This window comes from Cyphomyrmex costatus, unplaced genomic scaffold, assembly GCF_001594065.2.
Source record: "Cyphomyrmex costatus isolate MS0001 unplaced genomic scaffold, Ccosl1.0 scaffold193, whole genome shotgun sequence".
Lineage (NCBI taxonomy): Eukaryota > Metazoa > Arthropoda > Insecta > Hymenoptera > Formicidae > Cyphomyrmex > Cyphomyrmex costatus.
Window position 1 is genome coordinate 554,340 of NW_017275965.1, and position 22,680 is coordinate 577,019.

At 33.6% G+C, this 22,680-nt stretch overlaps 3 protein-coding genes across 5 annotated transcripts; 2 read left to right on the top strand and 1 right to left on the bottom strand.

The window, feature by feature from the left end:
* Positions 1–250: 250 nt before the first annotated feature.
* Positions 251–9,504, top strand: LOC108772691 (myosin-11). Of its 3 annotated transcripts, XM_018538278.1 has the most exons (20): positions 251–416; positions 836–1,210; positions 1,339–1,484; positions 1,591–1,943; positions 2,166–2,308; positions 2,389–2,493; positions 2,684–2,775; positions 2,846–3,019; positions 6,114–6,224; positions 6,267–6,439; positions 6,597–6,784; positions 7,119–7,346; positions 7,553–7,609; positions 7,676–7,907; positions 7,997–8,145; positions 8,244–8,345; positions 8,427–8,636; positions 8,726–8,899; positions 8,964–9,113; positions 9,192–9,504. In XM_018538278.1, the coding sequence occupies exons 1-20, from the start codon at positions 411–413 to the stop codon at positions 9,378–9,380; spliced, it is 3,357 nt and encodes a 1,118-aa protein (XP_018393780.1). In that variant the 5' UTR covers positions 251–410; the 3' UTR covers positions 9,381–9,504. The 3 variants fall into 3 exon arrangements, with proteins under 3 accessions (XP_018393780.1, XP_018393778.1, XP_018393779.1); XM_018538276.1 differs by having other exon boundaries at positions 6,114–6,439; XM_018538277.1 differs by having other exon boundaries at positions 6,114–6,439; positions 7,119–7,322.
* A 1,789-nt stretch (positions 9,505–11,293) lies between these two features.
* Positions 11,294–14,534, bottom strand: LOC108772612 (MATH and LRR domain-containing protein PFE0570w). The gene is made up of 4 exons (XM_018538182.1): positions 14,165–14,534; positions 11,760–14,029; positions 11,561–11,680; positions 11,294–11,460 (listed from the first exon to the last, which is right to left on the bottom strand). The coding sequence occupies exons 1-4, from the start codon at positions 14,532–14,534 to the stop codon at positions 11,365–11,367; spliced, it is 2,856 nt and encodes a 951-aa protein (XP_018393684.1). The 3' UTR covers positions 11,294–11,364.
* A 758-nt stretch (positions 14,535–15,292) lies between these two features.
* Urm1 (Ubiquitin-related modifier 1) lies at positions 15,293–21,865 on the top strand. Its single transcript, XM_018538269.1, has 5 exons — positions 15,293–15,545; positions 15,613–15,677; positions 15,753–15,834; positions 18,945–18,993; positions 21,772–21,865. Exons 1-5 carry the CDS (start codon positions 15,508–15,510, stop codon positions 21,838–21,840), a joined length of 303 nt encoding a protein of 100 aa, XP_018393771.1. The 5' UTR covers positions 15,293–15,507; the 3' UTR covers positions 21,841–21,865.
* The last annotated feature ends 815 nt before the right edge of the window (positions 21,866–22,680 follow it).

The following is a 22,680-nucleotide window of genomic DNA, read 5'->3' on the forward strand; positions in this document are numbered from 1 at the left end:
AGAGAAAGAGAGAGGGGGGGGGCTGGTAAGATCAATTTTCTTTTGAATATACGTATTGTATGGTATACATAAAATAAAAATAATTGACATACGTACTGCGTATATTTGATAAAAAGAACTTCGAAATATTTTGAAGTGAGCAAAATATTCAATAGTGACATTATATGAAATATTTAATTTCTTTTCATATGTATATTATGTAATGTATCATATACTACACGTACGATCTTTTTGGCCAATTACACAAAAATATTTCTCCGTTACATTCTTCAAATTGTCACATACAATTTGACGATTTAACATATAACTCTGTCACAAAAAATAACAAAGAAATCGCAGGTTACTTACGCATACATCACTACATTTTGCTAGCTCAAGCAAAGAACGCAGTGCATTTCGAAGGTAAAAATATGAAGGTAAAATTAACATCTCTAAATAAAATATTCTTTTTCTTTTACATCAAACAGTAGGTACACATGTTTCATGATTAATCTTTTAAGAAACCACGTATATGTGTGACTCTGTTTGATTTATTGTATTACACATCGACTTCTTTTTAATATATTTTTAGATGTTTAAAATTAGTTGTTAGTGTGTTAAAAAACTAAAAAAAATTTTATCTATTGAATAATATGATATTAAATATTTTAATTATTATTATAACATTATAAATATATATATAATAATAATTATGTTTATGTATTCTGGTGTATTTATTAAATTATTATATTATATATATAATTTTAAGTAGAAAATTACGTTGATAAGATTGTAAATATAGTAAAATAAGATATTAAAAAAATGTTTATGTTTAAAAGTTGTTCCTATTATGCAGAAACGACGGCCTCGTGCAAAAAGATCTCTGCAAAACTATCCTCATTTGCATGAACGTTTTCCGACCAAAGCAAAGAGCATTCACGATTCAAAAGGACGAAGTTTTAAACAAAGTTATTCTAAACTTCAGCAAAATGATAAATATTGTGATAGTACGTCGTGTCTAACAAAGGACGCGTTTGGCTCATTGGAATCTCTTTTCGACTTGAGGAAACCATTAAATTTGAGAGATGTATTTCCTTTAGCATTCCATTATTATCATAAGCAAAAATTAATCGAAACATCTAGTGCCACAAAATCAGAACCATTCGTAAAAGCATTATTTCTGCAATCCTTTTCATCACAGACAAATCTCGAGCCGGTTACTTTCAAAGCGGTAATTATGCTAAATGTGTGTTATATCATAACATTCTATAGCTTTTATATTATCCGATTGATTAAGAACTAAAATAACTTTTGGCATTTACATACTTTATTATGACAAAACTAATATTATTTTTTCAGTACGGAAGACATGACAAAGTAAAAGTTGAACAAAATACAAATAATCAAACAAAGAAAAATAAAGAAAACAAATTTCTGTTTGAAGTCTCGAAATCCGTGGGATTGCAATTAAACGATTCGATTCACTATCAACAAAATCACCTAGTGTAATAATTTCTTTACTTGCATAGTATTTTTATATGTTACATCCTGTATCGTATCATAAAATATAGTAATATATATATATATATATATATATGTATATATATATAGAAATATGGCTGAAGACAAGGTACCGGACAACGAAGTACAAGAAGAAGAAGAAAAGGAACCAGCTATCGTAGACGAAGGATCTGCTGCAGCGATAGAAGATCTTAAGGAAGATCAAATCGAAACAAAAAAAAAGACTAATGATGATAAGCAAGAAGATAAAGCTGACGATAAAGATAAGAATGAAACTATAGGAGATAGAACTGATGACAAAGACAAAGTTGAAAAAAGTAATACTGAAAACAAAAACGAAAATGAAGAAACTAAAACTGATAATAGAAATAAAAATGAAGAAATTAAAATTAATGAAATCAAAGATAAAGAAGATAAAGCTGATAACAAAATGGAAGACAATGGTAAAAATAATGTGACAATACAACAATATTAAAGATAAAAATCATTTACCAGAAAAATCTATGTTTTATTCTATTTGATGGAGATATATACTTCACATAATTATTTAAAATTAATTACACAAATGATATAAATTAATAATAACTAATTGTAATCATTTTTCTCCCCCCCCTCTCTCGCCTCTTTTATTTTCAAGTTATTACAAATACATTTTAAAAGTGTAGATGAAGAGACAAAACCTGAGGAACTTGTAAAGCCTGTTAAAACTGATGATATAATCATAGAAGTAAAAGTAATGAATGAGAGATTCATCCTGCTAACAGATGAAGTCAAACAATTTAAGCGTGAAATTTTTGAATTGTCAGAGGTAATCAGAGGCTTTATTATTATTCAATATGACATTATTAACATCGATAATTATAATTTATAGTAAAATTTTTTATTCAGAAACCCGAGTTAACAGAAGAAGATAAGCAAGCTTTTCAAGAAAAACAAGACATTCTCACGTCAAAAGTAGCGGAACTGGAGCAATTAACGCAAAAAATTCAAAAAGTATACGCGCGTATTACGACAATATTTAAAATATATTTAATATAATCTTCCCTGCTGAAATTATTTTACATGTAATCACATCTTTGCGATAAGCTTTTGAAGTTCTGCAATAATGCGTGTCAATAAAATAAAATAAATAAAATAATATATTGCTAATTGTTAAAAATATAACGCGATAAACATCCTGCAGGCGCGAGAGGAAGTAGAACGACTTCGTAAAGTGGAAAAAGAAACTGAGATACAAAAAAGAGACATACCGCAAATACAATATCCTGAAGATAAGTAAGTATATTTTATTCATACAAAATGCTACTAGCCAATCAAGATATTCTCGATCGTACATTTTTATTAGGCTTCCGAGAGTAATTGTTTGCGGTTACACGGACGTGCTTCCAAAACTCGTAGTAGCGGATACCGAACGGAAGGGAAGGGAAAAGTGTTTCGAAAAGTTAACCGGCAAACTAACCGAATCTTTAACGATGCAGGAGAAATTGGTCAAAGAAAACGCGCAACTGGAAGGTGGAAAGTATGCTTGTCCCTTTTGTATAATAAATTCTAAATATAAATTTTATAAGCTAATAATAATAAAGAGAGAAAGGGTATACGAGCAAACAAATTCGTTAAAGCATTTAATTTCATTCTAATATATTTCGAAGAATATTATACGTTATTTTTGGCGTTTCGTCCCGGCTTCCACTACTGGACTCATCAGTAAGGCATTGTAGTGTCACTACATGTTTTACTTTACGCGGGTGAAAATATGCGTTCTTATCACAATTTTTCCAGATTTAGTATTTTCAGATTATTAAAATTGCATTTCAAGACCGACGAATGTTCGCAAATTTGGGGGGATTACGTATATTAGTTAATTATTAATAGGACATTGTTCTTACTTTGGATAAATATTGCGAAGAATATTACTACGTCGACCCGCTGCCATCAGAGGTCTATCGATATTCGCAAATTCTCGCAAGTGCTGAGATACGCGTATATCTCTTTATATGTATAGAATCTCGATTTAATAACTTATACAGGCGTCTAAGGTAGGCTTCCACTACAATGCCTTATACTGATGAGTCCAGTAGTGGAAGCCGGGACGAAACGCCAACTTGTGATATTCTTCGCAATCTTATTTTCACAGATTTCGATTTATCATTACTTTAACATCACATCGTTAAATTTTAATGTCTTTCAACGTTTCAACATATTATTAAGATCCAATAAGATGCTATAAGCATAAAAAAAATTGTTAGATTGCTTGTCAATTTTATAATTATAACTAAAAGTGATATTACTGCGGTAGTTGTTTAGTGTTGCGTTGTAAGTCTGAAAAAATTTCGGCACGCGATTAAGGGGACTACATACGCAGTATATAATATTCACGCATAATTTTAATAAGCATTTTGTGATCCAGCTTTGATCGTTATTGGTTTCCTTCTTGTTTCTTCTTCTTCTTTTATTGGCCCCGCAGCCTAAACGAACTGATACTGGGCCACTGAGGTCCTCGAAAAATGTAAATAGAATCAAAATTCTGTATACAAGGCACCGGCAGCCTCGAAACCGGGCAGATATGAATGAATGATGCAATAACGAATAAAAATGGCGCGTCTCCCCAAACGGCAAACACTGGACGCCTGTGGCTACGTAAAACGTTCTCCGCACCGCACGGCCACGCGCCCAGACGAGTGAGAGGACTCTCGTAGTCAGAAATACAAGGCACAGTCGAAGTCGGCAACACTTTTCAAAAATATTGGTCGAGGCGCAATATATCTCGAGACGGGGCGAAACACGTCCGTCCCGCTCGAGTGTCCTCACGAGACTTTCTTCTTCTTGTTTGATTACAAACGATTTGGCTAAAAATATTTCAAAAAAAATTGTAAAAGATTAGGTAAAATAGAAGCTTTTCCTAATAAATTATGCAACAACATATTACGTTCCATCTGCATCTAAAACAGGATATTATATCATCAGGAAAATTGATGAATATGTGGCGGATAGGATCTGATCGGATTCGGCGTTAAGATCTATTCCGCCACATATTCATCAATTTGCCTGATGATATAATATCATATTACAGATTTTTCTTTAATGTGTGTGGAATCTGTTTTCGAATACTGATAGAGCGCAATATGTTGTTGCTCCTTCATTAGGAAAAGTTTCTACTTTTCCTAATCTTTTACAATCTTTTTTGAAATATTTTCAGCCAAATCGTTTGTTAATCAAACAAGAATCACCAGGTGAGCCATTTTTGGCTCATTATAAACGCGAAAAAATCGCGTTTGGGCGCACGTGGGATTGGAACTCAGGTCTACAGATCGCGAGTCAATCGCACAGAGCGGTGAGCCACTCGACGCCGCATGAAATATACATGTTACTTATATAATAAACTAATATAATAAACACAAATACAATTGTCTTGGAACATTGATAACCTACGCAATGTAATAGTCAAGTCATTAAAATTAGCGTGGATACGAAATATAAAAAAAATAATCGAGGGTACAGCTAGAATAAAGGCCTAATTACAAAATCTTGATTTTTATAAAAGTAAAAATAACTTGCTACTTTTTTATTTATACGACAAATATTAAATGTACAATATTAAATGAATACAACAATATTAAATGTATTATCAACTGTATTGTCATACCACTTTAGTTCAATCTCTGGTAAAAGTCTCATTAAACTTATACAATCTATGGTAAAAGATTATACCTTTTTCCATAGATTATATCATTTTCACTACCACAGGACAATTGAAACACATTTTTTATTTCATATTTGAGTAATGTAAACAACATGATTTTCTTGTTGCGCGCTAATCTCCGAAAAAAGTTTCGTCCCGGCTTCCACTACAATGCCTTACTGATAAGTCCCCAGTAGTGGAAGGCGAAACGCCAAAAATAATATAATATTCTTCGCAATATATTAGAATAAAATTAAATGTTTTAAATTTGTTTGCTCGTATACCCTTTCTCTCTTTATTATTAGTTTGAAAAACTTAACGAGCCTTCTCACTACATGTATAAATTTTATAAATACATAAGTAAAATAAATGGATTATGCTTAACATGTAAGTGATTATAAAATAGCATAATGTATATATTAAGAGTTAAATTTAGATTTGCTTTTTAGATATCTATGTATATCTTAAGAGAACAAACAATTAAACTTATAATATTTTAAACTAAAGTTAAAATAATTATAGAGCTTTGAATAAGATAAACAAATGTATCAATTGACTTTTGCAAGACACTTGATGTAATGCAAAAAAAATTAATATCCGATAGTTATCTTATGATACCATAAACAATAGACGATCAAATAAAATGTTTGAAAATTAAACGGTTCCCTCGGTGACGATTTCACGATGTTTTCAGTAATTTGAAGCATGTCAAAATCATACGTCATTTATACGTAACCCGGTTTTATGATATACTGATATCATAACAATGAATAAAATGTGCACGTTAATAATTGTTTCGTTCACGAAAGTTTTATAACATCTTAATCTTAATTTCAAACGATCTTTTTATATCCGTCTCACTTTATATTCTAATATATCAAAATAAAGCGAAAAATGAAGATTGTATGGAAAGCTGTGTTGTTCTGCAAAATAGGTACAAACTAGAAGAAGCCTTGCTAGAAAAAGATACAGCTCTCGAAAGTTTGCAGAAGAAGGTATGCGGTCTGCAAGCAGAAATGCGTATAATTGTCAAAGAAAATATGGAGTTGAGTCACCAATTGGCTACTTTAAATCAACTAGTGATTAGACCTACTTGCTGTTACACCTGCCCAGGTGTTGCTCAGTCTCCCCCGTCAACGTCACCGACGTTATCTTCACGTCCGCATGTCAGCGCGCAACCTCGAGACGACGTTTACTGCAAATGCTGTTTGCGATCACCATACACTGACACTTTATCACCAACTACAGAAACTGCATGCAGTAAGACGAATAATTGATAAAATACAGTATTTCGGCCGTTGAGAAGTAATGTGTAGTAGAAGCGAGACGTTTTACACATTTGTTAAAAAAAAGAAAGATGATTGCAAAGAACGGTGAATTTTTCTCTCTAGTAAAAAAAGAACGTTTAATCTTGTAGATTCACCAAGGCTTACAGGAGGTGGATCACCAACAGAGGAACGTTATTTCGTAGATAGCAACGATTTGCAAAACGTAGAGATGTGTTCCCGAAATCCAGCCGTTGTTAAGCCATTGCTTCCTCGAGGAACATGTCCTGCAGAATTGGAAGATAAACTTGCAACATATGGCAATAGTACTAAACAATTAGTAAGTTTTTAAAGTGTTGAAAATAAACGCATTTTTTGCAATAGGAAAAATTAAGAACAATGTAATAAATAATTGAAAAATATTTTAAAGAAGTAATTTTTATGTTTTCTTACGCGTACAGTCAGGTAAATCACAATACAATCAGTGAGAAGAGATAACAATTTTTGTATCTTATACATTTCTATTTCAAAACTAATCAATCCTTTATTTTGTTCATACATAAAATGGCCAAAAATATACATATATATAATAAATTCTATATATGAAATTCTGTAAAAGATTAGTTAAAAATTGATGACATGGAATACAATATCGGTTCATCTTATCATTTCAGGAACAACAGTTAGGCAGTATGGAGACTGAAGTACGTAACATGCAGATGGAATTAGCAAATGTGCAACGGGAGCGACAACAATTGGAACAGCAACGTAAACTGCTCAAATGCACAGGACCTTGTGCAACGTGCGCTTGTTGTCCACCTCCGACTTCGACTTGTGTGACACCCACGTCAGGACTTCCGTTAATGGGGATTTCAAAGGTACCTGCAATGCCTCTCATCCAGGTAAATTAACATTAACATTTTAACCAAATTTTTCAATTAATATTCACCTTTACCAAATAATATGAGTTTTTACATAATACTTCTTTTTAATATTTTTATAATTTTGACGTGCAATTTTCCACAATTAAAATCTATAATATTTGTTTTCATTTATACAAAATTGATAACTAGCGAGTAATGAGTAATATATTTTTTATCGAATATAGACGACTACACAGGCTGCACCTCTAATGTGCACTGGTTCTTGTACAAACGCAGCCATGGTAAGACTATAAGCAAATTTAATTGAATGCTCTGAATAATCATAATAACACAACTTATTATCAAAGGGCACTAGTATTAGCGTTCAACAGCAATTGCGCGATCTTCGTGAACAATACGCCCGGCTTCAAGATGATTATAAAAGTAAGTTGTATGAGGTATCATATATGAGAACAGAAGCGGAGAAATTCAAGCAAGATTTGCGCGATGCAAAGGAAGAGAAGGAACGAATGGAGATAAAACTCATAGATGTTCAAGAACGGTTAAAAATTCTAGAAGCAGAAAAGGGAAAATTTGAAGGTAATTCATTATAAAAATGAAAACTATAATATGATACGTAAAGCTCCAATTTAATGTATGTAACAAAAAGCATATTAATTTCGAGACAGGTCATAAGGAACATCTCATCGAACAGGAACAAGCTCTGATGGTGGCAAAGCAACGTTTTCGAGAAGCGCAGGATGAGTTAGAGGAGCTTCGTTCTTTGATTCAAGATCAAGCTGCTCAATTGGAAGATTATCGCAATAAATATTTGCAAGTTGTTATCATTGCGACTTTCTAAATAAATTATATTCGACATTTTTTCTCAAGTGTGTAAGCGATTATATAAAAACGAAATCAATATAATTTTATTAGGCTCAGCAACAAGTTGAAGAACAGCGCAGACAGCTAGATCTTATGGAAATGGATAATGCACGAATGAATGAGAATGTTACTTTAGAAATCGGACGTGTTAAAGTATATCAAATGCTAATTTGAATTTGTTCGGATTATGTAAAGATATTCTCATTCTATATATGTATTAATTAATGCAATTAGAATCAATTTCAAGAGAAATTAGCCGAACTTGCACCGTTACCCGATATCTTGAAACAAATGCAAATGAAGATGCAGGAAGCACAACAGATGCGCTTAGTCGCTGAACGTAGCTGCGAGGATCTGTCGCGAGAATTGCTAGGGTACAAAGATAAGATTCAAACTTTGCAAAATCAATTTGACGTATTGCGCACCGAGCATCAAACGCTTCAGGTTGTAATTCGTTATATAGCTTGTAATTTGCTATATAATTTAAAGATAACTTCATTATGTTAATTAAAAATAATCAATTACTTGTATAGGATGAAAGAGAACTTAGCTCCGAAGAGATGGAAAAAAAGTATGGCGAGTTGCGACACGAAAATGAAAGAATGAAAAACACATTGGCACGATTTGAGGAACATGAAGCGCAGTTACAAAAACGTATTGACGAGAAAATGCACGAGAACACACAATTGTCATCAATGTTGGAACAGGTACGTGCTAATTTAGCGGTAAAAAATGTTATTCGCGAATACTAAAAAAAGTTTTCTGTTTAAGATAAGGGAAGATTCCGCTCGACAAGTAGCGAGAACAAAAGAGAGATGCGAAACAATGCGAAGATCGATGCAAGGCCAGATTGCCGAAATGGAAAGGCAATTGGCACAGTGTAGAGCAACAGCATGTGCCGCCCAACGAGACAGAGATGAGGTAACAATTGCAAATGTTATGTGGAAATGTTAATAGACAAGAGTGTATTTGACACGGGGTTCTCATTAACGTATGCAGATTAGACAAAAGATGCAGAGTCAAATAACTAACTTAAACGAGGCATTTAAACACGCGCAAGGCCGTATAAAATCGTTACAAGGTCACGTAAACTATCTCAAGACTTCTTATAGCAATATCTTTCTCGGACAAGGAGAAGCACCGACAAGCGCTTTACCAATAGATGATTCTTGCGATTGCAACTATTAAATGCACATGATGTTTCAATAATAATGGTATATATTTTTGTTTGATATATATAACGAAATTAAAATATATTACTCGACGTCATACACAAGCCTTGTTATGCATTTATACTTTTAAGTAATGACATTTTGACACAATTAACAAAATTGATAAATAACTGTTATACTATGTCCTTTTCTAAAATTTTTAAATTATAAACACATTTGAAATATGAAAAAATTAAATCAAGATTTATGCACATTTGCTGTATGTCAATTACTTCGCATTGTTTAATTGTAGTACTTATATATTATTTCACACACACACACGCACACACAGACTAATTTCTTCACATGGAAAATATATTATGAATGCATAGATACAGCGCTATCTTATTCAGAGACTTTAACAAAAGTGGCATATATTCTTGTTAGATATGCATATATTGGATGTAAACGTATTTTTTCGTTATATGTATGTTTTATTTAACGACTATAGTTTTTTTTATAAGCAATAAAGTAGGACGATACTATGATAGTTCCATAGTGGCTGAAAAAAAGTAAACAATAAAAATATGATATATGTACATGAAAAAAAATTAACATTAAGATGGATTTCTTTAGTTTGTATCCACTGAATGAAGCATATTGAGCATATTAAGAATAGCATCTGAACGTGATCGCATCCTTTCCATTTCCATTCGAAATTCTTCCAGTTGAGATTCAATTCGCTGTGCATAAGCATGGCAGCATCTGTAAACAAGTAAAATAATTTTGATATTAAAAAAATATATATAATCTAAGAAGTTGTGTAGATATTTATTTATATTACAATTTAAGGAGGTTCTATCGTTAGGGCAAGGTGACTAGAAAAATATGAAAAAATATAAATATTGTTCTTTAAAAGTAGCTAAAGCCCTAGGTAAAGTTTTTAGGTAGTGTTGCCGACTTCAAACTCAGGAAAAACGCTTTTGAAAAGTCCGATTAATACATATGTCTTATGGGGGATATGAAAAATTCATTAGTTATAAAGATATATTTTTTCAGAATGTGTCAAGAAGTAAATAACAAACTGATATATTGAAAAGTGTAGGATCTCGTTTATCATTTAAAGCAAAAAATAATAATACGTTGCCAAAGAAGTGAATGGGATATTTAATAAAGAAGTTGTAAAAAGTGTATAGGTTATAATTATGAAATATTATGTGTAAAATGAAAACAATTCATTTTAATATTGGAAAGCATACCTTCCAGGTTGTTGTATATTTGAACATAATGGTTCTGGAGATGCACACGGCGAAATTTTGATTTGTGGAGAACAGCTTCTTAAATAGGATTCCTTCTTGTGTGTACAGTTTTTGTTATTACTGGATACATTAGGATTATAGCAATCTCCACACCCTCGTACAAGATCCATTAAAATTCCTCGTACCTTTTTTCCAGTTGTTCTTCGTCGTCTCGTCTAAAGAAAACATAATTATAATGAGTTACACATGTATAATGAATTATAGTTGTAACCATACAAATTTGGTCATATAGTTATTCGTAAATGATGAAACTTACCTCTGGTCTTTCATTACATTGGTTCAGTGTTAGTAATGGTTCTTCTTCATGTACATTAGGAGATGAGTGACTATATGATTCGTTACATTGTCGATCTGTATTCATTATTAGTGACTCACAAGTTTCTTTTAACATGGTACAACATTTGTGATTTTCTTGACACTTCTCTGAATTGTGCGGTGAATGATGACATGTCGTACAATTTTTACAAATGTGCTCATTGTCTTCTGAGATACCACTTTCATGTAAATGCTTGTTAGACTCTAGGTTTCTTGAAAAACTTTGTCGACGTTCCTGGGTCCTTAACTTTTCTTTGTTATAAATAAAACTATCTTCGAATTTCTGCTTTTCGTTAGGTAAGGAACAATTGCACTTCTTCTCTGACATGTCTATATCATGAGTGCAGCAGGAATGTAATTTTTCTTGGGGATGTATTCGTTTATATCTTAGCCATTCTTTACGATATTTTGAAAAATCACAGTCTTCACACGTATTTGAACTAGACAATTTATCTGCTTTATCTGTAGAACAAGATGCTTTTGCTATGTTAAACAAAGGCGGATGTATACATGAAAGATTAGATGCTGCTGAGGATAGTTCAAACTTAAAAGGATTTTTTGATTTTTTACTTGTTGAACATACTAAATTACTGCCATTGAATCTGGTACTTGGTGTCTTTTGCCAGCAATGATAATTTTTATCTTTTATTGTAGTAGATGCTTCTACGTCATTTTCAGTTTCAGCAGTGGATTCTTGACTAATCTGAAAAATACATTTTAGTTTGAGTACAACAGAATCTTGAAACTAGTGTTTTTGAATTATAATTTATAAGATCACTTACCTCTTTACCCCAAATGTTGATTGTTCCATTCATTTCAGACATTCTTACTTCTACATTACCAAGTAAGTACGGACCGCATTCTCGCCTGCGTCCTTTTTCATTAACGGCCTTATCATTTTCAGGCTCCTCTGCTAGAATGAGAAAACTGCGATCTTTGCTATTTTCATCCTCGCGATATACAAAACATTTTACGTTATCCTCTGGATCACCAGTGGTTTCTGTTTTGCTCTCTATAGATGTAGCAGCTCCTAATTGACTTGTATTAGCATTAGGTAAACTTGATTGTAAATCTACATTCTTATTTGTCGAATCACATGAATTTTTTAATTGAGATCCTGAAGGCGTTTCACTTAACTTTAGATGCGATTCTACAGGGGAAGCTTTAAAAGATTGTAGAAAATTAGATGGTTCAAGAATGTCTGTAATCTTTCTTTTCTTAGAACTGGAAGGGAGACATTGATAACTACCATCATCATTTTGCAGATCCATTGATACATTTTCATTTAATCTCTTTTTTGAATTTTGTATCACTGGACTTTCTAATTTTGTTTTTCCCTGTGTAATACTTGAAAGAGTTTGCAAGATGCGGGATGAAGTAATAAATGCTCGTGACAGTGAACGTGTTTTTCTTGGTGTACCATCAGTCAGTACTATACTATCGTCAGACTGCAATGTTTTTGTTATTTCAGGTGGTTTAATGGATACAGATAAATTACAAGCACTGGAACTCCACTGATCTATAGAGCTTAGCGTTGAAGCAACACTACTACCTGATATTTTATTTTTAGATTGTTTGACATGTGTAGGCTCAGTTTGATCTTGGGGTTGATTAGAAACATTATCGATAAAATTTTCTGTTTGAACTGATGCAACCTTCTGTTCCGGAGGTTTGTTTTCTTTTTCATATTTTGCTAATGTTTTTCTTAGTTCATCCAACTCCTGTTTCATTTTCAAATTTTCCATAAGCTGTTTTTGATATGTATCAAGCAGACTGTTATATTTTACACTCTTCTGTGTTAATTTCTTTTTCAATATGGTAACTTCTGAAGTCTCCATAGTAGTTTTAAATTCATTTGTTTTCTCAAAAGTTATTGGTTCATTATTATGTTTTGTTTGATCTGACATTGTCTTAATGCTTTTTATATTCTCAATCCTTAAAGAACAAGCATCTTCTTCATCCGTGGATACTTCCATTAGATCTGAATTATTACATACCTCAGGTTGAATATGCTCTTGCTCAACATGGGCGTTTTTATTTAAATCAGTTTTTTGGCTAGAATTAGAAATGCCATGCATGTACTCCTCATAACTTAAGGTTTGCAAATTATAAAATACCGTTGGTACTTCTTCTTCTTCTTCTTCTTCTTGATGACCATTTTGAGCAAGAGGTGGAAAATTTGAAATTTCTTTAACAGAATAATTGAACTTTAATGATTTATCTTCAATCGTTCCATTCTGTTTTTGCATTTTACTATCCGTATTTGCAACATCTCTTTCATCCTGTATTGACTCAAATGGTATATCTATTTGAACTTCAGTTTGTATGGATTCTTCATGTATTGACTCTAAACAGTTTTTATTATCTTGTCCATTCAATATTGGCATAGAAATAGCATTATAGGCCACTTTATCCATATTATTCTCGCACGTTTCTGCGATTTCTAATTCCTTGATTGTTCTTTCAGCATAATCTTTTATTGTCTTGTTAATCACTGTAGGCATTGTTTTTTCTGTATCATTGATTTTATGTTCGCTGTTACTTTTATTATGGGCTATATCTTCCTGATGTTTTACAACATTGTATTTTTCCACGGAACGTCTATTTTGTTCTTTTATATCTTTGATGTAGCTTTTAACTTTGCTTTGTATATAATGATATTTTCCTAGTACTGGTTGCTTTCTCTGAATCATAGAATACATAATAGCTTGTTCTGGAATGTTTGAATAATTTGGCCTTAAGTCTTGTGTGTATCTTCTTTTAAAATATCCATCGTTCACATTATTCCTGTATACTTTTAAATCTTGAAGAGACAGACTCTTTTCTTTATCACGATTTTTCAATCTCCTGTTTAAGATAAAATCATCTGATCTTCCATCATAATAATCTGTCTCATAATTATCATCATCATTATGCATTTGTCTAGGGCTGTCTTCATCATCTTCTTCATTTTCGTCATCTTCATCCTCGTCATCCTCGTCATCCATTAAATGTTTCATGTTACTTGGATGATCCGTATCATAATCATTATCGAGCTCTAAATTTTCCATTTCTGTAACATAACAACAATTCAATAAACATATAAATTATATAAAAAATTGTAGTTACATCAGCTATTTACTTGAGAGGATATGTATTAAGCTAATTCTATTCTCTTAATATTTATAAGTCTCTATTATTAACTTACCGTCACTATCTCCATATTCATCTTCATCATCTTCATCGTTGTAAGGATGTTGATCAGTTTCTTCTCCAGATGATAAAACATACACACTACTCGCTGCTTGATCATCGCTGTTATAAGGACTCTGGCTACGATCCCCTTCAATCTCTCGAGACTCATTTTCAGACTGCTTCATGTTAACAATGTCCGAGTCATCTGGTCTTGTAATACTAGACACACTGATGTACGTCGGCATTTCCTCGTCTTCAAGTAGAGCCGCGTCTGCCTGATTCATCAACTTCGCTTCGCTCTTGGATGAATCGTTAGGAAGATCTTCCATCGCCTTTGTCTCCGTTTCGGTGTCGTCGGGCGAGTGCTCGCTATTTTCCGACATCGTGGAAAACTACGGACGAGAAGGTACCACGGATTATTATCGATTGATGCGATCTAACGATCGAAGATTGTTGATTAAAACAATTCGCAGTCTGCTTTAACTCCGATTTCTAAACGCTCGCCGGCCCGGCGAATATACGTGGCGCGCAACGGAAAACACTATTTCATCAGCCGCCATTACATGCTGCACTTTGGACGATATCTCGTAATATCGTCGTGCCGTGTCGTTTATTATTTACGTGTTGTTGCGAATCATTCGCGTTCTCTTTTGATAAAACGGATCGCTAGCGGAACGGACAATCGGCCGTTAAAACGTACTCTCTCTCTCTCTCTCTCTCTCAATACCGAGCCATCATCCGCAAGTTTAACCGAACTGCACGTTGCAGGACTATACGTGCATACGTGACGGAGAGAATCGAGCGGGCCTATCTCTTTTCACCCCCCGCGACTCGCTTGACGCGACCGCGCAAAGATAATCGAAAGTCCAATTCGCGCCGAGCGTGTCAATCGGTCGAAATTACGGTCGTTCAGATCTTCAGAAAGCAAACTCTGCTCTTCGCACTAATGTATGTATGTACAAACGCACCGCTGGAAGTGCCGAGGTTAACGCCACTCACGCGCATGCGCCGTCCGTACGATCGTAGGGAAACGCGCGTGTACATGATGTACAGTGATATTGATATGCGTATGTGTGTGCACATGCCGAGAGCTCCTTTTAATTCGTTTTATTACGACAATCGATCCCGGCCTTCGGCCCACACGAACGAAAATTCATAGCGCGCTTGTTTCCGTTTCTCCTTTTTCGACAAACCTGACGCTGCTCCGCGCTGATCGTCGCCGAACGTCTGCGAAAGTTCCGAGTTCGGCACGACGCGCGCACGATAATCCAATTCTAACCTCTAATTAGAGCGAGCGAGAGAAGGAGGGAGGGAGAGAGAGAGAGAGACGTCCTTTGAGCTCGATTTCGGTTCACGATGTCTGCGACTGGACTTCCTCTCACTATCGAGTTCGGGTAAGATCGAGAAAATTGGAATTCCACGCGAGACGAACGAGTCACGCCGTTTATCGAATGTTCGCAGAGGTGGGGCGGAGTTGCTGTTTGACGGGAAAAAGCGGCACGAGGTGGACTTACCCGGTGAGGAATGTAAGTATCCACACGCGTTAGCTCGTGTCCGTTCGTAACGTTGACAATAACGACAGTAACCAAACGATTCCGCAGGGACGTTGAAACGACTGCTACGCTGGCTACGGGATAACCTCTTGACAGAACGGCCGGAACTCTTCATGCAGGGCGACACGGTGTAAGTGCAATGCGATCGTACAGCTCTCTTCGATGTTTTGCGGTTGCGAAACAAAAGAGCTTTAAAGAATTCTACGCAGGGATCTGCAGTATCGCGTCGTGCTAGTCGAATCTCAAGTTTACCTGTTTACGTCGCGCATAAACGCGTCACATCAGTCGCATACGCGCTGATACGCGGCACAGTCCGCGAATTGATGCAATGGGATCGACCGACACCACTGACACCGACATTATAAGTGAAGATGGCCGTAACAGCCGTATTATCGCGCCGGTCGCACGCGCAACGCCACAGATGTCAGGATCTGTGTCTTCCGGTGAATCCGGTGCATTCCGATGTAGAGTTTTAGGGTGTGTCCACATAACTCGCATAGCTGCATGAACTAGTGTGCCTAAAGAAAACTATCCAATCGCATTTCATTTATAAAGACGCACGCGAAATGTGATTGGATGAAAAAATGAATAATAAATAATGGACTTCTTGTATTTTCGGTAAAAACGAAGAAAGTTTAATTTGGCGAATTGTTTTTTTTGCTGACTCCTATTTAGTCAAATTAAACTTTCTTCGTTTTTATTGTGATAGGATAATTTCTTATGCATTTGTATATGCGGCTAAGCAAATTTGTGTAGATATACCTTTAGACCGTAACAATTTTTGCAAAAGTATAGTACGTAAAAGAATCAACCAATCAAAGTTCCTCTTTTCTGTGAAATGGAAAAAAGAGGGGATTCTGATTGGTTAATTCTCTTTAGCCTTGTGTTCGCGGTGATAAAACTACGTCCGAGTTCTTGAATCCAGGAATTCGTAGCCAATCAACATGTAGTTTTTATGAAAGAAACGGCAAGTAGGTTGGCTACAAATTTCTCGATCCAAGAACTCAAACCGAGTTAGAGCATCGTGAACACAGAGCTTTACCCCGGATCTACAATACGTGTTTTAAGTCTTAAGCTGTAAGAACCAATGTGTTGACCAATTACGTCGAATTCGAGGAGAATAATCGACTATGATTCGTCCATTTTTTATGGCTTAAAACTTAAAACTTTATTGTAGATCCGGACTTATGCATTTGTTATGCAAAATCTATGTCGCAGTCTTTTATAGACTTTCTACAATTACTATATTTCCGATATTCGTTGCTAGTATATACTGAAAATGTGTAATATACGTTATGCATATAGATTTTGCACTATAGATTTTTAGTACTGACAGTGAATATCGTGCGAAACGTAATTAAATATAAATTATTATCTAAGTTTTAAGTCTTAAATCATAAGAAATTAACCAATCACGAATATGAGAAGAATAATCGATTATGATTGATCAATTTCCTATAAAATTTGAGATTTAAAAGCTTAAGTAATGACTTATTATGGAAAGTCTATTAGGTCAGAGCACAGCCTTTTGCATAACATATAATGTTGCATAAAACATAAGAAAATTAATCAGTCAAGAATCTTTTGTTTCATGAAAAGAAGAGAAATGAAAGACTGATTAGTTCGATTTTCTTATGCTTTATGTGTTATTACGAATATTTAAGAATATGGTATTCTTTTAGATATTTCATGTATCGTATGACGAAGCTTTTCAAGTCTGTTGATTAGCTATAAGACAGAGATTCAAGAATCTCTCTGTCGACACATGAAATATCAATTTAAAAATATTTTTACACAGTGTTTTAGGGTCGGAATTCATAATCAATTCTTATATATTTAAGACTACGTCGTAGAGCTGGTTTCACCAACGTCTATTAACCGTAATTGGTCAATTCTATTAAACAGCAAATGCAATTGGTTAGTTAACGGCTGATAGGGTGCATTCAGTACAATGATCGTTCACTGAGCGCTCAATGAGCGATGTACTGAATGCACCCATTTAGTGGCGTTGGTGAAATCAGCCCTTAAGCCTTAAGTCAATCTAAGATGTTACGAACTAATCAAAATTGAAAAGCCTTATTGTACGATAAATGAAATATTATCTTATTTGTATTTATTAATAAGATCCAACTATGAATACCGGCCCTAAACCTATACTATCTGCACCTATCTTCTGACAACATGGTATGACATATTTTGCCGCGAAGAGGGCAATTGTTTTTCGAGTTGCAATAAATTAAACGTTTCGCATTAGGCGTCATAAATCAAAAATTATGTATATGAATACGGAATTGTCGAGTATGGATCAATTTCTTGGATAATCGCGTCTTTTGTAGCCGATTAAAAATTGTATGGTAAATTTACGGTAGTAATTTAGTTAGTAGATTTAATTCTTTTATTATTCTCATTATCAATTTAACGTACGTATGTTAATTAATATATTTTATTTTACATTAAATCGGTATATTTTATATTAAATGTTGATAAGTTGGATAACAGGAACCGATTTTTCATTACTGTTAAAAATTGCAATTTCGTAAACATGTTGGAAATTTGTATAATTTATCGGATTAAATATATCGCATGTTAAGATGGCCGCTTTTCACGCTGTTTGATTAGCGTAATGCCCGTTTTCACGGCACAATAATGATTTGTACATTGATTGAATTCGCGCGATGTTACCTTTCGATAGAGTTTTTACGGAAGTTTTTAAAACGAGAACTGATGAGCGGCGTGTATTTCACATTTCTCTTGATTTTATTTTTGTTCCTTTTTTTTTTTTTACATTTCGCTCGAAGGAAAAAGGAAAAGAAAACACTGAAAATCGCGAATTCGAGATCAAAACGAAATGCGTTGTATGTGACGCGAGCGAGCGTAGTGAAGTCGGCTGCGAAAGTCGCGGTCGTGTCCATTGGCCATTCTATAGGCGCAACGAGACTCGAATGCATCAGCCAATCGGCTGGACGATATTGGCAGGACGTTCATTTTGAAATTTTTGTTCTTGCGAGTGAGTTTTTCGCAGTGAATGATCGTGGTTGATCACGGCAGATCGCGACGGATTTTCGTTCGTTCATTGTCTCACGTTCGTTTCGCGCGCGTTACGCGTTTGTTTCGCGTCTGTATCTCCAACTTTCCGTAACTGATGGAGAGTGCGGGATCTGTAAGTTTTTGACACACGATACGCTGGTAGCAGCGAAAAGCGCAACTCGATTTAAGAAGTTTATCTTGTTTTTTTTTTAGGAGACCGGGCATCTTGGTTCTGGTTAACGACGCCGACTGGGAATTACTGGTGAGTTTTGGGCATAGCGTCTGTCTACTGTATTCATCTATACATATATACGTTTTCTCGAATATCACATATGTGAACAATTTTAACGAAACAATGAAAAATAAAATGCCAATTCGATGATCATATAAGTTCTTTTGACCAAAAATTCATCAGGTAAAAGTTTTTGAATCAACCTTTGACTTGATTTTCCACGGCCAATTTGGAATTGTCTTTGCGACAAAAATCGAAACATATCAAGTGTAATTAAATTATTATCTGAATATTCTGAATATAAACAAATGGAATTAATGATTGCTTTATCGCTTTTGGTAAAAAATTGAAGAATACTTTGTTTAGTATTTATATCTTTAATTAAAATTTTAATTAATACATATATTATTTATTATAAGCAAAATCAAAGTTGAATTTTTTATATGAAATCATTAAATTTTTAGCGTTATTTATGTTAATTTGTGGAAAATTATAAAATAATATTATTAAGATTGTAGAATAAAAATTAAAGGGTGTAGAATGAATTTAAAATTATTCATCTATTAGATTTTAGTCTTAACTGTAAAATTCTTAAACTTGATTTTTAACACTTATAAAATTAAATTCATATACATATTTGACATTTGCTTTTCTGATTTTCCATTAGACTTTCTTTCAAGATAATTTTTTTTATGTACGCCTTAAAAATATATTCGAATTATTAAAACTTTATCCTAAGGAAAATCTTTTAAACATAGATTTAAATGCGCAACGAGAATGGCAGACGGATTTAAATTCGAAAAGGATTGAATAGATTACTTAGCTACGTGAAATAGATTCTTAAGTCGTCACACTGATATGAGAAGTTAATGCACCGTGTTCAGTAAATGAATTCTTTGAAGACGAGATTTATATTCTCAGCCTTTTCTCAGATTAATAAAAATTTATTAGCAGCGAGACATATTTAAATATTCGATAAAAGTGACTGCTTTCATTGCGCAACAATTGTTTAAATTTTTTCAAGAATTTTGTATAAGTTCTCTATCTGATTCAACTATTTTAATATTTGTATAATTCCGTGTATAATTTGTTATATCTATTTTGAATTTCTTTTTGCTTGCGATACATCTATTAATGAAGAATTGCAGAAAGAGTGTCATGATCAGAAAAGAACAATTCGAAATATTTTTGAATCAATGTAAGATTTGGCTAAAGATAAAAGGAAAGCGAATTACGAATAAAATCATGAGATTTCATTTAAACTCGTTTCTTACCGAACTGCTTTTCGATTTTCTGTTCAATTCACATAGTTCACGTACATACACTTTACACACACTGTTGAAAGACTAATAGTTTTATTTATAATCTATAGAAGTATCTAAAGTAGTCTAAACGAAATATAGGTACCTATATGAATACTTCACGTGGAAGAGAACATATTAACAACCATGTTTGTGTATTTTAGGATTAATAAAATCAAAAACTTGAACGATTGCGGAAGCCGAAAAGTTACCGAGCGATGATTTAAAATATTAATCTCACGCACGGAGAAACGCTGCGGAGGCGGACGATACCCCTCGTCGTGCGATATTTCTTTTCCCACGTCGCCAACTCCCGCAGTGACGCACGCCTGTTTCTGGCGTCTGACAAACGGGATACCCCGTGACCGGTTTTTACAAACGGCATAATCGGTCTGTCGGCTACCGTCGCTACCATCGCCGTCGCTACTTGCCCGCTAGATAGGGTGCGGGATAACGGAGCGACTCCGGACGCTGAAAGGGCGCAAATGACCTCGGTTTGCCACACCCACGGAGAGAATTATCATTTTAAATTTGTAAATGTACACGCCGCGGCTATTAGGAGGAAAGACGCGCTTCTCGCCGGGGTAACGTTCGAGCGGGAAGATGCTGCAGCATCGGGGAGCGTCGGAACGAGGGAAAAGATGATGGCTCTGGCCATTATTATGATAATACCGTCGCTTCTTGGCGAAGCTTCTCCGCGTAGCTTCGGCTTTTGCGTTTCCGCGTCTTTTCGCTCGGCTCGCTTCTCTTCTCAAGGCACATATATAGTATATACAATATACAGTATACATGTCGTCTGCTTTCCTTTTCATCCGTTTCTTTTTCCATCCTCTCTTTCCATAATATAGTTGCGCTCGTGAAAGTCTAACTTTTTTGAATCTTGCATATCGATGTAATGGATGTCTTAGCTATCTCGATAGTTAAAGAATGTTGAAAGGCATGAACTCGAAGTTAAAGATAAAATCTTCGTAAAGTTAAAGTCTATCTTCATTTAAGAGGTATATAAGGCGTTCATTGAATTTTCATCTATATGGAATTTTTAATCAAATCATATTTTTCCTTGATCTTAAAATATCAAGCCGTAACGACTATTTAAATAAATGACTGCGGGTCTATAACGGTTTTCCTGACTTAAACTTTTATAGGATGCAAATAATCAAATTTTAATTTTAAATAAACTCTATCAAAAAGATGAAATAAAGTTTTTGGAGATTAAAGTTTGAGATTTAAAATTAAAGTATTGGAAATTATCGTTTGAATTATTTGTTTGAAGTATTTATTTAAAATTCTGTGGTATATAAAAAATTATACTAAGAAATAACACACAATTAAATTTTAACTTCTTAAATTGACTTTTAATTTCTTAAAAATATATAGATTGATATATGTATGATAAAATATCTTCTTATTTATCACGTCATTTTATGTTAGATTTTTAGTCATGTTCGCACCGCTCGATTGAGCAAAGATATAAGAAGTACAGAAATATAAGAAGATATAATTTCAGGGTGAAGGCGATTATAAACTATGCCCGCGGGACAAAGTGCTCTTCATCTCGACGCTGCACGGAGGATAGAAGGTACGAATTTCCAATACTGAAAATCTAGGATAAGTAATGTGAACATTGTAAACTTTTTTCATGTACATGAAATATTTTATACTTTAAACTGCTGCGCATTTTAAATGCGACATGAGAAAATAAAATTTTTTTTTTAGTATACGTTAGTTTCAAATAATAATTACGATATTATTTGTTCTATCGCATCACAGGAAAAGTGTTTGCTCCTTGCTGAATTCATTTTGAAAAGTATCGGCTTTATTTTTAAAATTATTTAATATTGTTATTGAAAGATTTATATCTTTCGAGACAGATGATATAATGAAAAATAATAGGTTTATTTTATACAATAATTTATGCATTAAATTTAATTATATATATTCTAATATTATTAGATTTACCAATAATTCATATTTTTAAAATGTATAATTAGATATTATTCGGTTACATGGTTAATTTGCAAACTATTATGTAATCTGTGAATAATAAGTTATTACGTTGTGTGCGCGAGTTAACAAAAGTTTTAAATTGCGGCAATTAGTGATCATATATATAATTTGACTTTATAGTCACGCGTGAATTGCATGTTTCCCATGTTGGTTTCACGTTACCATTTTGTAAAAAATATAACGCAAAGTGGGATATCCATTCGAATATCACGTTTATCAGAATCGCATGCAATTCGATGGATATTTAATTAAAAGTAAAAATTGCCGAAGTTTAAAAAAATTTATTTTTGGTATAAATTGAGATATTTGTAGATGAATAAAGGATTTTTTATGTATTTTATACAATATTATATAATATTGTATATTTAAACTGTGATTATTTTCTAATCAACATTGACAATCCTTTTAC

Coding starts and splice junctions, on each gene's coding strand:
- LOC108772691 (XM_018538276.1), top strand. Junction 2,494..2,683: donor TAACGCAAAAAATTCAAAAA/GTATACGCGCGT, acceptor AACATCCTGCAG/GCGCGAGAGGAAGTAGAACG. Junction 8,900..8,963: donor TGTCATCAATGTTGGAACAG/GTACGTGCTAAT, acceptor TTTCTGTTTAAG/ATAAGGGAAGATTCCGCTCG.
- LOC108772612 (XM_018538182.1), bottom strand. CDS start 14,534: ATGTCGGAAAATAGCGAGCACTCGCCCGACGACACCGAAACGGAGACA. Junction 14,030..14,164: donor TGAATATGGAGATAGTGACG/GTAAGTTAATAA, acceptor GTTATGTTACAG/AAATGGAAAATTTAGAGCTC. Junction 11,461..11,560: donor GATTCAATGGCAGTAATTTA/GTATGTTCAACA, acceptor TGTTTAACATAG/CAAAAGCATCTTGTTCTACA.
- Urm1 (XM_018538269.1), top strand. CDS start 15,508: ATGTCTGCGACTGGACTTCCTCTCACTATCGAGTTCGG. Junction 15,546..15,612: donor CCTCTCACTATCGAGTTCGG/GTAAGATCGAGA, acceptor GAATGTTCGCAG/AGGTGGGGCGGAGTTGCTGT. Junction 18,994..21,771: donor ACGCCGACTGGGAATTACTG/GTGAGTTTTGGG, acceptor ATATAATTTCAG/GGTGAAGGCGATTATAAACT.